Source organism: Ursus americanus, chromosome 4, assembly GCF_024610735.1.
Source record: "Ursus americanus isolate L20-20 chromosome 4, mUrsAme1.1.p, whole genome shotgun sequence".
NCBI classification, from domain to species: domain Eukaryota; kingdom Metazoa; phylum Chordata; class Mammalia; order Carnivora; family Ursidae; genus Ursus; species Ursus americanus.
In genome coordinates, this window is record NC_142130.1 from 44,775,102 (window position 1) to 44,792,295 (window position 17,194).

Here is a 17,194-nt window from a genome sequence, read left to right on the forward strand (position 1 = left end):
GGGTTATTTTAAGATTCATTTGACAAACTGCAGAATGGTCGAGACCCAGGGAAGCTCCTCAGCTAGGTCCCTTCAAGAACAAGGGTTTTTTCCTCTTTCCTGTAAATGAAGGACGAAGCCAGGTACTCTGACAGAGGAAAGGGAAAAAAGAGGAGGGGAAAGCCAACAAGTAGCCCTCTAAATTACACGAAATGATAGGTTTAAAGGGAATTTGTACATTACGCACAGCAGGGAAAGTGAACGAAAACACACCCCACTGTGAAAGAAGAGAGTCCTGAGAAGCTTACACACCTGCTGAAAGCCTCTGCTGATCTTTTGGTATCAAGGCAGAAAGATCTTTTCTCTGCTGGAACCTCGCTAGGCGATTACTACACAGACCACTTAAACCACTGGGCTGCTTCTGTTCTGAGTCAATAAAAAGCCTCCTAGATGTTTGGTCTTGAAAAAAAAAATGTGACTTGTTCAGCCAAACAGGTTATCGGGCAGTGTTTCAAACACAGCCATCCTCATGGGTGCTCCGGCATTACAGTTCTGGCATGGAAGCAAATGCTTCAGATGAAAAGAAAAGTACTCTTTATTACAACCAACAAAAGGAACTGAAGTCACAGCCCAACACTGGTCAATTTCCAACTCTACAGATGTCTTTTATTCAAGTGCACTTAAATGAATTTGGCAAGATCCAGTTTTTACAATCTAGTATTGTTACCACGATCTTTGTTGCAATTTGCTTAACTTCTCTGTACTTCGGTTTCTTCATTTGTAAAATGGAGTTAGTAATAGTACTTATATCATTGGGTTGCAAAGCTTAACCAGGCAAGTTTACATAAATCAAACAGAGCAATACCAGCCACCTAGTAAACGCTTTATAACTGTTATATAAGTAAGCTCTTCTTCTATTCTTATCATTATTTTATTTTTATTTTTATTTTATAAAGCTTTGGGACACCGTAAGAGAACTTTCCAATGCAATTATAAGACTTTGTCTTACCTTAGGCATCGTTACTTTCTCTATGTCCTACTTTCTCCTTAAATTAACTAGGAATATCTGCTCTTTATGCTTACATTTCTGTAGATATTTAAGATTCCACATTTCTCTCTTTGGCTCCCTCCCTTTTTTTGCACAAAGTACTTATTCTGAGCCAGACACTGACCGTACAGAAGTGACCAAACACTGCTGTGTGCGGTGGGAACACAGGTAAACAGTCCCAACGGTGTGAATATGTCCCATAATGGAGGCATGCACAGAATGGTAGTGAGCTGTTTCTTGCAGGATGAGTTGAATTGGGCCAAGCGAAGTGGGGGCTATTGGGAGGGAGGCTGTGCCAGTAGAGGAAAGAGCATGTGCACAGACTGGAGTCCTAAAGAGAGACAGCAGATCTTTCAGGGCTTTCTTTGGTCCCCAAATTGTCACTGGCTCCTTACAGTCTATGAGATAAAGCAGGAAGTGCTCCACACCACATTGAAAACCGCTCTGATCTGCCCTGCGTCCTTCTGCCCAGTCCTTTTCAACTGCTTTCTCCCGTCACCTGTACAGGGAGCCATGATGACCCTTGCTTTCCCATCTCCGATTTCATCCATTTGGTTCACTGTGTCTAGAAGGCCCTCCGCCCCATAACATAATCCTACCCATCCTCAGACCAGCTCCCAGGTATCTTCCCAGGGCAGCTGTTTCTCAACCCCCACCTGCAAGTAATCGCTCCCTTTCCCAGGTCCCTAGCACAGTCTGCTTGTTTCTTTACTGTGGCATTTACCCGCCTTCTGCTTTCATTTGCTTCATTTGAACCTTAGTATCTCTCCAACAAGATTACAAACTATATCTCGTTAAATTTTTAAAGATTTCTTGTAGTATCTAGTAGGGTACAAGATAAATATTTGGCCATCAAAAAAGATTGTTAATAATCATAGCTATATATCCCAAATTTATGCTTGTTTTGTGCTAAGCAATATTCTAAGCACATTGCATGTTTTATCTTACACAATTCTTCAAGAACTTTGTTGTGTAGTAAAGAATTTAACCTCGCCCAAGGAGAGGGCTGGTCTTTTTCCTTGGCCCTGGGAGGTAATCTCTCAAGCTGTTGGAATAGCTTGCCTGGTAAGAGTATCTTTGTTTACCTGGGGACTTTGGGGCCACATCAGAACGTGTTAAGGATGAGATTTATGGTGATGGCTTTGAGTCAGGTGGATAGATGCTTGGCCTTGGAGGGGCCCGATACTGAGGTCAGCCATGCGGAGCCTCCATGAGGACTCTGGGTACCAAGGCTCAGATGAGCTTCCCCGGTTAGCAGTATGTTTTGTGTACTGCCGCCCATCAATACCGGGAAAGCAGCACCGCCCACAGCTCCGGAGACAGCACAGCTGGAAGCTTCACGTTTGGAACTCTCCTGGTCTCTGCCTTGTGAACCTCTTCACTTGGCCAATTTTAACCTGTAGCCTTTAGCCGTAATAAATAGGAACTGTGAGTATAACAGCTTTCAGTGAGTTCTGCCAGTCCTTCCAGCAAATTATCTAGCAAAACTAAGGGTGATCTTGAAGACCCCAAAACTGGCAATTGGTGTCAGAGTGAGGGCGGATTTATAGACCGTGTTTCCTCTAACCTTGTGCTTGTGAAGCAGGCCCTGTAATTATCTCCATTTTACAGATGAGAAAACGAAGGGACAGAGAGGTTAGACTTCTTATTCAAGGTCATATAACTAGTAATTAGGGTTGGATCCTTGGTATAGTTAAAACAGAACCCATACTCTGAACTACTTCTCTATACTGTTTCTCATGTGTATAAAAATTAAAAATAGAGATAAGGTAAAATGTATTAAGAACAGCCATAAAAATGAACATGTGTCTTTAGATGATGGAAATGTTTAGGGCAGTTTTTGTAGAAAACACCTTGTGTTATGGACCAGGCATTTCATCTCTAAGAATACTACAATAAATGGGATTGACCAGACTGTAATTTTGCATGCTAAAATAGGTCTGTGGCCTGAGCTGAGAGCATACTCATTCGCAAAGTTACATACAAGAAGTGGGCCTTATATTGCTATATATTGCTATATGTGTGTGTGTGTGTGTGTGTGTGTGTGTGTATAGCTATTGAATATAGCAAAAGATTTGCTTAAAAGAAGACAGAAACAGAAAACCCTCCCAGTCCTTGGGAACAAACTCATTGCCCCTTGCCTTTGTGTTTTCATTACCTATCTGTGACCCAGGTCACACATCATCTGTCTGTGAGCTCACCTGACCCCACCAAGTAGATTTAAGTACTTTTCACTTTGTACATCCACGGCCTCTTGAACTTGATGAACCTGGGACACCTTGTGGCCATTTTCTCTGTATCTGTCATGGACACGTGACTGTGAGTGTTTGAGGTGGGAGCATGTCTGATCACACCTGTCTCCCTCCAGTTCCTGAGTTTCTGGCATACAGTAGGCACTGAATACATGCATCTAGAATAAATGCAAGCATGACTGCTTGAACAGCAGCTGTTCGAGAGCTGCCTAGGGCAGGTAAGCCTAGGTCCTCTGACCCTTTCCCAAACTTCTCTTTGGTCCATCCATCTTCTTGAAACAGGCAGAGTTCACTGTCTGCATCTCCTCATCCCCAGCACCTGGATACCCCCAGTTCCATTTATCTCCATCTGTCCTTCTAGCTCGAGTAATTTGGGTCAACGAAGAGGAATATGTCAGAAAACACACAGGACAAAAATAAGCCAGAAAGGAGCAGCTATAATACAACTTCGCACAAACAATTCAAAAGTTAAAGTCCTAAAGAGTAGATTCCCTGCGACTCATACCTGTGGAAATTATATTCTAATAACTTCTCCTTGGGGGCCTCCCATTTCACACACCTGAATTAGGTCCTTGGGAAAAAGACAGCATTTGTAGGGACTGTGACTCCATGATGACAATTGCAGAAAGGCTGAGGCATCTTTGGGGTCTACGGAATCCAGCCAGCACGAGTCCAACGCTCGAGGTCCGGGACCAGTTAGCAGAGTCTCAAACCAAAGAATAACGTCTTTAAACCCTGTCAGCCCAAACGGATAAACTTCATCTATCTGACTGGATTATTTTCCATAGGGTGTGTCGTAGAGTATTAATCACAACTGTCAAACTGCCCACAAGATCTGACAGGGCCATGTGGTCCATTTAATTTTTAATCAAGTGCCTACTGAATTTGGAATTATTCACAATGCAACAAAGCAACTGGGTTAGGCAGAACACTGGAAAGCAGAGCTGATCAATTTATTTTTATGTGCTGAGAAGCCAAGAGGCATCCCACTGTCTGAGGACCAGCATTAGCCTGGGAATCTAGAAAGCTACTCCTGGTCTACCCCCCACTGGCTGGATGAGCTCCACAGCTGGAGTAAATCAGAGCTTTTCATGGTGCTCTTCAGACCTGGAGTGTTGTCAGATGAGGTATTTATATGTAAAACAAATATAAGCAGAGCTTCTCTGGTTCAAGGTCTGCCCAACACCCCCCACTTCTGGCCTTGAGGAGCCTCACCCAGGCTCTTGCCCGGCACCATGAAAATTCCACTGCCCCAGATATTCTCCAAACTGGCCCCAACATCCTAGGATTTATGAGTCAGAGGCGTTTCAATTCCATTATGGGAGGCATTTTAAAGCCCTCTTCAGATGGATGGGTATCTATTTTCTTTTGAAAGACTTTCTCTTCCTCAAATGTCCGGTAGACTCTGATCCCCACCTCAAAGTAAGAGACTGCATAGGTAATTCATTAATAAGACATTCCTTCTCTATTTTGCTAATTATCACCCTGTTTTGTCTCTGAACAGATGGCATCGTTTTTGGTAAAGTAACACCTCACAAAGGATACTTGGTAATTCCCTTATAAGCCTTCTCAGTTCCAAAATAATCACATTCTCTTTAACAACGTTCCAGTTTTTAACACAAAAATAAGAATAATTCAAAGGTTTAAGGGAAAAGAGGAAAATGTTTAGGGTATTAGAATAGGTCATTATTAAATTAAATATTCTACTACAAAATTCTCCTGCTTTTATTAAGCCTTTTGGTGTAATTCAAGATATGAGTGAGTGAAGTAAATGGTATTTGAAGGCGTGGTAAAGTTACTAAATGTTTCCATTTCACAGCTGGTTTGTGCTATAGGCACAGAGCTAACCTCAACTCCCACCCCCAAGCTGCCAAAACGGTGGAAGAAATCATTAAACAACACATGAGAGAATTCATGCAGAACAAGCGAACATGAGATGAGCTTCTGAGGGTCACTTATTTGGGACCAGAAGTTTTGGACAGCGTTCCTGAACAAAGTAAAATTTTAGTTGAAATCTAAAAAATATATATATAAAAAGAATAAAGACACTGATTTCAAACTCAAATCATCTTATATTGGATATAATAGTAGCTGGGGGTGAGGGTCAGGGGTTGGGCAAATTGTGAAAAGTAAGACTGAGCTCTGAAATGGTTTCCACTGAGCGCTGTCTATGCCCTTCTCCCAATTCTGTAAGTCCTATAGGTCCCTCAAGCTCAGCGTGCCCCAAACTCTGCTTCCCTCTGCCACCTCTAACCCTGCTTCTTCTCCTGTATCCCAATTTTCACCCACCAATTAATTGCCAAGTCCTGTCGATATTTCCTCCCATATATCTCCTGTGTCTTCCCTTCTCCTTCATCCACACTGTCACTCTCCTTCTCAGTCAGCATCTCCTCCCACTCAGATGGCCTCACCAACAACCTAACCGGTCCAGTTGGCTACAGGACTCCCAATTCCAATATACTTCCGGGACTGCTTCCAGAGTGGTCTTTCCAAAGCATAAAGCTGACCTTGTCATTCACCTGCTTAATGTCCTTCCCACCACCATTGAGGTAAAGCTAAATGACTTTAACATGGCTTACTAGGCCTCCCTGTACCTTGCCACCTTACTCCTTGCCCCTCCCCTCCTGAAAACCAATAGTACAACTACCGTGATCAACTTTCCTTGTTAAGTGGGCCATTTTCTCTCCTCAAGGTTTTTCACCCACATTAGTTCCTCTCCTAGAACACTCTCATCCTCTGGACTACTTCCTATGCATCCTTCCCATTGCAGTATATTCATCACTTCCTCCGGAAGGCTTCCCTGGGCTCCCAAGTCTTGTTAAAGATGCCCTGCCATATGCTTCCGCCAGCAGTAACTTCTACCTCCCCCGTCATTCTGCATAGTATATTGTGCTATAACTGCTTATTTTGTTTTGTTTTTAAAGAGCAGTTACTCATCACATGTAACTATTTGATTAAATGTCCATTTCTCCAGGGCGCCTGGGTGGCTCAGTCAGTTAAAGCATCTGCCTTCGGTCATGATCTTGAAGTCCTGGATCAGCCCCATATCAGGCTCCCTGCTCAGTGGGGAGTCTGCTTGTCCCTCTGCCCCCCTCCCCACTTGTGCTCACATGCTCGCTCTCTCTCAAAAAAATAAAATCTTAAGAAAAAAAAGTCCGTTTCTCCAACTAGATTGTAAGCTCTCTGAAGGCAGGAACTGTGTGTAACGATCGTCACTGTGTCTAGGAGAGGGCCTGGCATATGAGAGGAAATCAATACATATGTATTAAACAGAAATCAAAACATATGTATTAAACAGAAATGAAAGAAGCAGTAAGTTTCTCCTATTACCCCTCAGCATGCCTAATAACTGATGTGCCATTTTGTTTCTCTTAGCCCTTGTGCAGTTTTCTGGGGGCTTTTCACCCATTCCCGACCAAGTCTTTCAATGGCTGCTTTTTGCCCTGGGGTAATGTTTAAAGTTCAATCTTAGCCTGCCACGGAAGACTCATTAGCCTACTTTCCCAATCTCATCTCTGTTTAAACGAAATCTAAGTTCTGACCACACCAGACTTCTTGGGTTTTCTCAAGGCACCCTAATCTCACTCCTCCCCCCTCCTCAGTGCCTCTGCATTGTGACAGGCTTCCCTCTACCTGTAACACCCGGCTATTTACTATTTGCTCTTTATGATTCAACCCAAGGCTCATCTCCTCTTGAAACCCAATCTAGCAGGCTTCCTGCCTCCTCCCAGTAATGGAATTGGGAGTTGGCTTTCTGAGTGTTACAGTACCTTATGCATTCTTCTCCAGAGTGTTTGAATTTTAGCTTCTCTTATAAGATCGTAACTTCATGAAGAGCAGGGAGAAGAATCTTCTCTCCACGTTCACCTCATCTAACACAGTACCTGGCACAAAAGGCGCTCAACAAGTACCCTTTGAAAACCTGATTTTCCTTTAAATGAAAACATTGTTTTAAATCTAGGCAATGAAAACCAAAAGGAGCAAAAGGGGTAAACAAGCACCTGTAATTTTTTTTCTGCCAAATTGACACAATGTGCTCATATAATTTTTACATAGATCCATATGGACACCTCCTGCCACGACAATGACCTGAGCTCAAAGTTCAGGAAGGAGGGATACTGTCTTCACCTTTATCTCTTTGACATTTTTTCATCTGGTCTCAATTATACCTTATAAAAATATTGCTTTCAGCATATAAGCCTTCAAATCATACATGTTCATAAAATATTCATCTCAGTCTGACAGCATCTAGGAATCGTTCGGTTCCACCATTACTGCAGACTGCTGTGTGCTCCGACACATTAGCAATACAGGGTACAAATGCTTCCAGGTTCTTCCTTTATTTTGATATTGTCAGGTCTGTACAGAGGGAAAAAAATAGTGACAGAATATTCTCTGGAAAAAAAGAATACCTTACAGCCAATAATTCTGGAATAATTGGAAATTAAAAGAAAAACCAAAAAAACCCCACAAACCCCCCCCCCAAACCACCTGTTATTCTCTTAGAATATTCCAGCTGCTTAGTAGACCACGAATCCCAGGAAGACCGCCGACACTTCATAGTTAGCACAACCCACACGTCCCCTTAGAGCAAAGCCAGCCTCTGTGGCCAAACCCATGTTCTCTTGCAGCTACTAGACACCTACTAATGTAATCCTCCCAGGGACGGTTTCATCCTTAAGGGCACTCAGCAACATAATCCCAATTCTGAGCCGTGAGAGGTGAAGGGCCCTGGCTTCAGGCGTGTAACTCCTCACACCGGCGCGTCACAGTGCTCCTCTACCTTGATGTGGTTCTTGACGGGTGTTCAAATCCTTCACACACACACACACACACACACACACACGCACCTACCACACTGTCTATGAATAATCCCTCCTCTGCGGGCCTGGCTTGAAGCTCTAATTAGGCTACTCAGCATTCGTAAAGAGGTTCAGGCTCTTCCCAAAGGCAAAGCATGTCACCAACAGTTACTTCTGGCTGCCGGTACTTAGGAGCTCTTGGAGCCCGGTGGGGAGACTGGAGCCAACCTGTCCCCTGGCGGGGGTGGGGGGTGGGGGGGTAGTCAGCTCAAATCGTGTGATAGAAGCCAACTGCCAGCTTCGGAAGCATGTCTGAGACAGCGGCGTGCATGTGGGTGCAGGCGGCAGGCCCCTAGGATTTGAGATGTCCGTAGGCACGTTTTTCCAGATCTTTATCAAAGGAAGACAGCAACAGGCATGAAAACCGGGGCTCTCCTGAGGTCACAGCTCAGTGTGTGCACTGGGCGATGGGCAGTATCTGTGTTAGTGTGTGCGTGGGGGTGATGTGTATGTTTGGAGGGATTGTGAGGCTACTCCAATGGCTGGGGAAAGAGTTATAAAGTGTGTATAAAGATCTATTCAAAGGAAAGCATTTCGTCCCATCCCTCGTCTTGAGCTGGGAACACAAGCACTGGGTTAGGAGGGCAAGTGATGGGGAAATGAGGAGGGGAGGAGCAAAGTTAATAGCAGGGCCCTGTCACAGAGAGTTGCATTTTCCCCAACTGCTTTGGATGGCTGAAGACGACAAAGTTTGACAGCTGAATTTGGGAGGGGGGGCATCGTAAGTAGCTAAGGAGGATTTTCTGGTTCTCTTGATCAGCGGCCCTCATACTGCACTTAAGTCTCCCTTGGTACTCACATCCTGGGCAACCCTTCATGTATCCTTCCCTTAACTCTAAGCCCCCTTGAGGGGATGACCATTCAGGTTATCCTGATCCGATCAGACAGAGAACACTGAGCCACATGGCTTAACTGGGAGGTCAGCTCCTTAACTAGACTGTACATTACCTGAGGGTACAGACTGATCTTACACTTCTTTTTGGTTGTCCATTCCAGGTGCAGGTTTTTAATAAATTCATCATAATTAATTTTTAATGACCCATCATTTTGTGACAGAAGTGATTCCAAGCATGCTATATGAATTAATTCATTTAATTGTCATACTAACTAAATGACGTAGTGCCTTTATTATCTCTGTTTTACAGAGAAGGACACTGTAACACAGAGAATAAGTAACTTGCCCAAGGTCATAGAGTCATAAGGGAAAGAGCTGAAGTTCAAATCCAGACAGAGTGGCTCTAGAATTAATGCTCTAGACCAATCAATCCATGTTCGTTCTGCCTCTCGAAGACACATGGGATTTCTGAATTCCTTGTGGCTTTTGTGTGATTGGGGGGCACTGGTAGGGAAATCGAAGGAAGTGATGAGCCTCCTTAGAAGAAAGAACTACTAAGAAGAACACCAAAGTCATAGCCTTTTTTTCCCCCTCACCATGACCACCCAGAGGGAAAAAAAACAACAATAACAAAAACATCTTCCTACCTAAGAGTCCATTTTGGTTCCATGAGATTGTTTTTCTTGATTGGGTCAGCCCTGGTAGACTCAGCTTGGTCCTTGGTTTTCCACAGCCTCAAATCCTGTAGAAGGATGGGTTTCTTTCTAGGGCCAACTCATGGCTCATGCTATCCTCAAAGTGGGGCCAACTTGGACTTCCTGTTCCACAATGTATTTTATGCCCTTTTGGGTCCCCAAATCTCTTCTGGATGCACCAGACCTAATCCAACTTCCGAAAGCAGGATTTGAGTAATCATCCCTCAGTCCTGCCCCCGTAGTGATCTCCTCGTTTGCATGTGGCGCATGTGGGAAGTGAGAAGAGCGACAGAACCCACCAAGTGGTCAAAGGTGGAACTGCATAGGACAGGGATGGAATTCCAGAAAGGTAAAAAAGGAGGGGATGGTCCTCAGGAGGATGAGAACAGAGAAGGGTCTGGGAATTGGAGAGCAGTGAGGAGCATCTGGGCGAGGGTTGACACTGGAAAGGGAGAGGCCAGGTCAGTGGAAGGAAGGTGAAGAGGGCAACAAGAAATGAGAGCAGGCTGAGGCTGAGGGCAGGCAGGAAACATGAGAAGCTCACATCTGACCAGGGAAGAGAGAAGACAGAAAGGATGCAGGGTGAAAGAATTGTTTCTGGGGCACAAGTTACACCAGAATGCTGCTTCTGACTCTCCTGACCATTTCGCCTGCCTCAGAATTTTCACTTCCAGTGGGGCTCAGTGATGAGCCTTCTCTAAAGCTACGGGAATACTACGCAGAAGTAACAAGAGATGGTTGGAAAATGTTCAGGTGACTTCATATGGCTTTTTCGCCAGGTAAACCTAATTAATCTGTTCAGTTTAGCTCTAACCACCATCGAACACGATGGTGGCTGCAAGCAAGCCACTCTCCAGCATCCTTACTCTTCGGGTCCCTTTCATTCAATCATCCACGTCACCTGTGACCAAGCTGCCACCTGTACTGGGATCTAGGGTTATAAAGAGAAATAAGACATACTCCCTCCGTGCAAGTTGTTCATAGATGATGTGGATGAAGACAGCCAAAAATCACAATGTGTTCAGAAGCGCTATGATAAAGGTATTAACAAAGCATTACCGAGAGGCAGGAGAGGAAGTCCTCCAACCATTTCCCATCTACCCCCATCCCTGAGGTTAACTGGTTTACTTCATCAGGAAAGTCCCCTTCCAACCCAGACTGCCTGCCTAGTCACATCCCTTGAAATTTTGACCATTCTTCAAATCTTGGGTCAAATGCCATTTTTTCAACAAAGTAGTTCCTAATATGACAAGTAGGAACCAACGGGAATGAATCTTTCCTTTCTGTGTGCTTCCATAACACCTTCTTTAATCTCTGTTTTAATATTTACCCCAATGATGTTTAACTATATAGGTAATTTGTGCATATAAAACTAAATTGTAAGCTCCTCTATACTAGGGTTGTTGCCTGATTCATCTTTGGGTCTCCCCCAGGCCTGAGCATGGAGGTTTCTTAAAATGTACTCAGGGTCAGCTTATTTAGACTAATTGTTCTACAGCCCCTTTTAGGGTGCTAAAGTGAGAGGACCCTGCTTCATTCTGGCAGTTGTGAGTACTGGTTTGCACATGCCAAAAATAATTTCTTCTTTGAAAAAAACATAAAGGAAAGGGCTTTTAGACCTAAAACCACTCATTCTTCCCATCTCTTTTCATGTTTGGACAAAGAATGGGCATTTATAAAAAAAGCTTCCAATTAATCAAAGAATTTTTAATTTGGAAAAGACTCTATATTTCATTTAATCCAACATCTTAATTAGAAATGAGGAAACTAAGTCCTGAGAAATTCAGATGCTTCTTCAATATCACACAACTAGAATCAACAATATCAAATTTCTTAAGTTCAAGGCTCTCTCCAACAGACTAAACAATTTACCTTCAATAGAAAGGGAAAAGGCATGGTTTTTAAAAAATGACAAGAAAAGAAATACGCTAAAATATGGAAAAAGAATTCACTGAAAACTATACACATTATAGAAAACATTTTTTCCATCAGTCCGTTTGTCCATAAAGAATATCATGCTTTCACTAACGCCAGTGAAAATGTTCGTAGAGTTTAAAGATTTAATTTAAAAATCTGACTTTTGCAATTTCCAGATCCTTTACCCTTAGGGTTTCCAACCCTTCTAAATGGTTGGCAATGAGATTCGTTCTGAGGTTCTTTTCCAGGATATTTCAATACGTTTGGGTGATATGGGCCATTAACAGGTGTTTTTAACAGTTGCAGGAGTAAAATAACACATCAAGGCTTTGTTGGGAGGTACGCATTCACACCTGTTCTCACCCATCACGACTTGGGCAAATGCAGCAGATGCACTCAAATCTAACGTAGTTTACTCCATCCCAGTTCTACTATTATTGCCAGAACCCCTGCCTCTTCTCTGACCTTTCCCAGGTCAGTGCCGCCCCACCCCCATCCTGACAGAGCTGACACAATCTCACAGACACCCTGCGTCGGTTGGCACACAGGAGCACACACATGTGCATACACATCACACAGAAGAGGTCTAAGCAATAAATCTGAATTTAAAATTTCCTGGCTTCCAATTCTTAACATATATATATATATATATATCCATATATATATATAATTGTAAACATGTAAATACATATATATATTACTCAGATATATAATACACACACATATATGTCTCTCTCTCTCTTTCTCTCTTCACAGTGATATATAATCACTCAGATAAAGACCACCTAGGCTTAAAAATTATTTCATTTGCCGCAGAAGACAGACTGTGAAAACTGGTTTTTAGTTAGACTACCACCCCCTCCCCCAGTACCCACACACAGCTGCTCTGCACTCCCCAAGGCCCCCTGAGGGGCACAGGGATAGTGCATGGGTTTTGGAGCCAGCTAGATAGGGGCTTAAATGTTATTTACTATTTGTGTGATCTTAAAACAATTACTTAACCTCTCTGGACAATAATTTTCTTATTTCCAAAACGAGGATATTAGTTGCTATCTTGGAAGTGTAGAGATTTGAGGTACTGTTTGCCAGTGGGTGCTGAGGTTAGCACTTAGTAACTAAGAACTATTATGCTGAAGGTGCTCACGAAGGGGGAGGTGGAGGGGAAATGGGGGAGGAAGATGATGGATTCCACTTCCTGAATGCCTTCTGTATTTCAGAATTTCTCCGCAAGGCTTGGCAGAACTTGAGTGCTAGCCATTAGCTAGGGAATATTAAGCTTGAGGCAGGGGAAAGGAAACTGGGGGGGGGGGGGTGTTCCTTTTGTAAATGGCGAGCACTTATATGGGATTCCAGTGTTGAACTCATACATACATACACTCATGCTCCTTCTACCGCTGGGAAAAGGACATTCACAGAAATGAATTCAGCATGTTGAGGAGTCAAGGTCATTTTTTCTTTTTCTATCTTCCTTCCTTTTTTTCTGCATAGGAGGACCAGACTTCACAAAGTGGGGTGAACAAATTCCTATGTCCTCGATGGTGACTAATCATAGCATTTCCAGTCACAGCAGCAGGCTCTGGCAATTCTAGTAACTGAGAGATACCCTATAGATTGCAGAACAAATGCGCAGCTCCTTTCTGGAGTCACGGTGTCAGAGCGCACAGCCAAGCCACCGGCAGAGCTGCTGCTGTTTGATCCGTCCGTCCCAAGTACAACAGGAAGGAGGAAGCCCCAGCCTACCCCGGACATGCCGTGAATGACAGAGTCATTTAGGGCCTGCCTAAGATGCCATGCTGTTTGCAAACACACACTACCTGCCATGCCACCTGACCGAACAATCCCACCGGAAAGCCTGAAGACAAATGACTAATGTTCAAAGAAGCCTGTGCATCATTTCAGGGATGACTCCACAGGCGTCAATTAAGCCTGGAAAAGACCTGTTCTGAAGCATGACCAGCTGGCATTTCCCAAGGAACTGTAGTCAATGGCTGATAAAACACAAGTGATCGTAACTATAAAGAGATTTAGCAGCCCTCTCCTTGCTCAAAAGCAACAAGAGCCATAAGGACAATGAACCTGGAAGACCTCCAAAAGAAGAGGCAAGCGAGGAAAAGGCTGCATCCAGAGCCCGCTCTGCTCTTCCTCATGCATAGAAAGCAAAGAGCTGGGTTGCATGAGGTCATGCAAAAAAAATCAGACTGCTCCCAGGGATGCTTGCGAGTTTGTCTGGTAGTCCAGGGTGAACATCAATTGTTATGTCTCCAGGTGAGGAAAACATTGGCAGTGGTCCATCCCCTGCTCCTAGGGGTGCTTTTCACGTCCAGGCATCTGGGACTTGGCCCAGCACAGCACACCAAGCTCACTGGAGTCCAAAGGTCCTTCCCTACAAACCATGCTTTAACCAGCTTTCGAGTGGAAAGAAGAGGACACATTTAACAAATTTAATGAGTGATACCAAGGCATAAAACCCCCAGGAGAGGAACAGCGGCTGGAGCAGAAGTGCTCTTCAAGGCTTCTGTTCTAGATCAGTCAGGCAGACACCTGTGTATATATAGACAAACCTTCAAACACCACCTCGTCACACCTAATGACTGCCTGTGACTTCTGATGAGCATTTGCGTTCTCTATTTCTGGCTTTTCCAACAGCAAAAACATGTGTCTTTGTACTCAGTCCTGGTTCTGAACCTGTTCTCTAATGCTAATCTTTGTTTGTTTTTCCTACATGCAAGGTCAGATAAATGAGAACGAAAATACTTCTCAGTTTTAATTTTGATCCAGATCTAAAATTGTTAATGACTTTTTATTCATTACTCTTGATCTCTCCTTTTTTCTTTAAGTGATTCAGATACATGCACCCTTCACATGGCCTGGTTCCAACATTAAGACTGTAACATTCTTAGAATGAGGCTACCAAGTAAAAACAAAACAAAACAAAAAGACGCAAACAAACAAAAAATGGTGCTTCCATTCTCCCGAGTCCGTTTTGCCAATAATGCAGTGTACTTAAATCTGTTTACAGCAGCTGCTTCAGTGTTAAGTTTTTGGTTGGAAATAAAAAGGTTTAGTAAGGTCACTGACAATTATTTTCTCAGCACAACAGAGAAGCAACCCAATCCATTAATAATAACAACACTAAAATGGCAGAAGCAAACACGGTGGGAACAAGTAGGAATAGAAGAGTACCTGGGATTGCCAGATTGGAAAGGGGGACGTTGTGGAGGTGAGGGGGAAGCGAGGCCATCCAGTCGGCATTGCAGACCTCCGATGATGTCTTTGTCCCGCTGGGGTTGGGGGAGCAGATGGTTCCCATCTTGAGTTTCCTCCTTACCTTCCTAACTGCTAGCATCCCTCTTTGTCAGTCAACAAACTGCCCAGGCTCAGCCCAGTGCCACTCACTCAGTGATCATCATTGCCCGGACTCTAGACATTCCAGGGCCATCTTTGTCAAGCCAGTCTTGCCAAAAGACCTTTCTGCCTGGGAGACGGGGCAAGTAGGTGGTTCCCTACCCCCTCCAGCACCCGCAGTCCCCACCCTCTCCGGCCCAGCCGCTGTTCCACTCCCTTAATCTGCTCAGACCTGGCTCCGTTAAACTTCTTACGTGCCCCCCTGGAGCCGGGGTTAGGCAGGCCCCTAGAGATAAATCTTACAGAAACTGAGCGTCCGACGAGCAGCCACGCCCGGAGCCACTCACACGACAGGTGCCCACACGGCGTACAGACAAGCCGGTGGGTCTCTACACACGTGAGCGCCCGGACGCAACATCACCAGCCAGATTTATGCCTCTATGTGTGTCACTGGGCTGGCACAGAAGCTGGGCCTGCCTACTCCTCCTCCCCCGGCTTCTCAGCACACACTCCCCCTGCCCTGTGGCTTTCCGAAGGCGCTCAGAAGTGTAACCGGCGGCACCGGGACTCCCGGCAGCCCCGCCCCGCACTGCCGGGCAGATTTGCCGGGCTACGCGGCCCGTGATTGGCCGCTGGCGGAGCGCGCTCCGATTGGCCGGCGCCCTCCCGGGCTGCGGGTCGGAGCGCTCCCACCCCTACGCCGCCCAGTCCCCTCCCTCCGTTACTCCAGCCCGGGTGAAGGGAGGCAGGCTCGCTGCGGGGACGACAGGCGGGGGCACTTGCTGGGGTGGCGGGGGGGGGGGGGGCAGGCCTGGGACCTCCGACCGGTCTTTCCTCCGGCCTTCCAAGCAGCCAGCACTCAGATGTTGAGCACGACCATAGATGTTTCTTTCCTTGCGTCTTTCCCCTACACACGCGCGCGCGAGCGCGCGCGCACACACACACACAATGACAATCACATAGAATGTATTACATTTTCAATAAACCACAGAGGCAGCAGAAATAGGGGGAGTAAGGAGGCCGAGAAAGGTGCAATATCTCATATTTGGATGACAGCCTCTAGGATGGTTTGTTTCAACCGTTATATAATGAAGATTTACTTACACGCCACTTACCCCCATCTTACAGAGGAGGGAATAATGATCACTTACATTTCTATTATCCTAGTATTTGAAACCTTCTAAATTCTTTGTCCCCTTTGGTCTTCAAAGGACCCCCATAGGGCAGCGTGGGTGCGGGTAGGATGGCCTTTTCACAGATGAAATGCAAGTCCTGGGGCGTTCAGAAAGCAGTTCGCACTGTTTGGAAATTCCATTCTAAAAGGACACCCTCAAGTTCAGAGGCCTGTAGGCACACAAACTCATTTCCCTGCTTTCTTCAATATTTCCTACTCTTTCGAATGGTACTTTTTCATGGTGGTATACTATAGGGACTCTAATGATCTGAGAACCTCGCATGTCAATCATCACAGAAACATCTTGGCCCAGAGGCAAATATGAAAACCTGCCCTGGGCCTTGATAGTGGGGCCCTGGAGGGCTTCAGGTCAGGCAGCTCCTGGGTGACTTAGGAGGGGCTTCTGTGAAAAGCAAGCAGCAGGCTTTGCTCAGAGAAAACTGCAGGCTGACATCTAATCACCCAACGGCCCACTTCGGTGGTAACTCCACAGCCACAATGCCTGTGCCCCACACACCTTTCAGAACACCTAACTCCCGCTGCATAGCGCCCCCTTTTGACTCTGACTAAAATTTCCTCTTCCAGGCTATTCTTAACAATCTTTTGAGTCTGCTTTTCCGCCCTTTGAGCTGCATAGTATTATTACGGGAAGTTTTTTGTTTGTTTTTTTTGTTTTTTTTCTGGAGGATTATCCCTTGGTTAATAAAAAGAAAGTGTACACTGCCTATCATGTATCTTCTGGTGTTTATTTATTATTATTATTTTTCTAATCTTCTGGTGTTTAAAGCGCACTTCAATATAGTGCTCTTTTTTTTTTTTTAGTATGCCACAGGATATTGAGACTGTGTCGCGTGTCTGAGTTCACATTTTCTATTCCTCATAGAAAAATCACTCTGTAAAGGAATATCCCAACATTACTTCTGGAATGTCACCTTTCTGCGCTTTCCTTGAGCTTAAAACATTTTTTAAAAAATTCCTAAATGCAAAACTTGATGGAAGCTGGATAAGGCAAACAAAATGTGTTCTTTAAGCTCTATTGTGGAATGTTAATTTCAGTGCCTTTTCCCCTGATTTTTTAGCTCTTAAT

The 17,194-nt window shown here is 44.7% G+C and overlaps 1 protein-coding gene across 1 annotated transcript in view; it reads right to left on the bottom strand.

Moving 5' to 3' along the window:
- PLCXD2 (phosphatidylinositol specific phospholipase C X domain containing 2) overlaps positions 1-15,487 on the bottom strand; it is a 49,220-nt gene extending 33,733 nt beyond the window's left edge. Inside the window, exon 1 of the mRNA XM_045785234.2 lies at positions 14,772-15,487. Within this exon, the coding sequence (XP_045641190.1) occupies positions 14,772-14,934 (163 nt within the window). The 5' untranslated portion in view covers positions 14,935-15,487. The remainder of the gene's footprint in view (positions 1-14,771) is intronic.
- Positions 15,488-17,194: the final 1,707 nt, after the last annotated feature.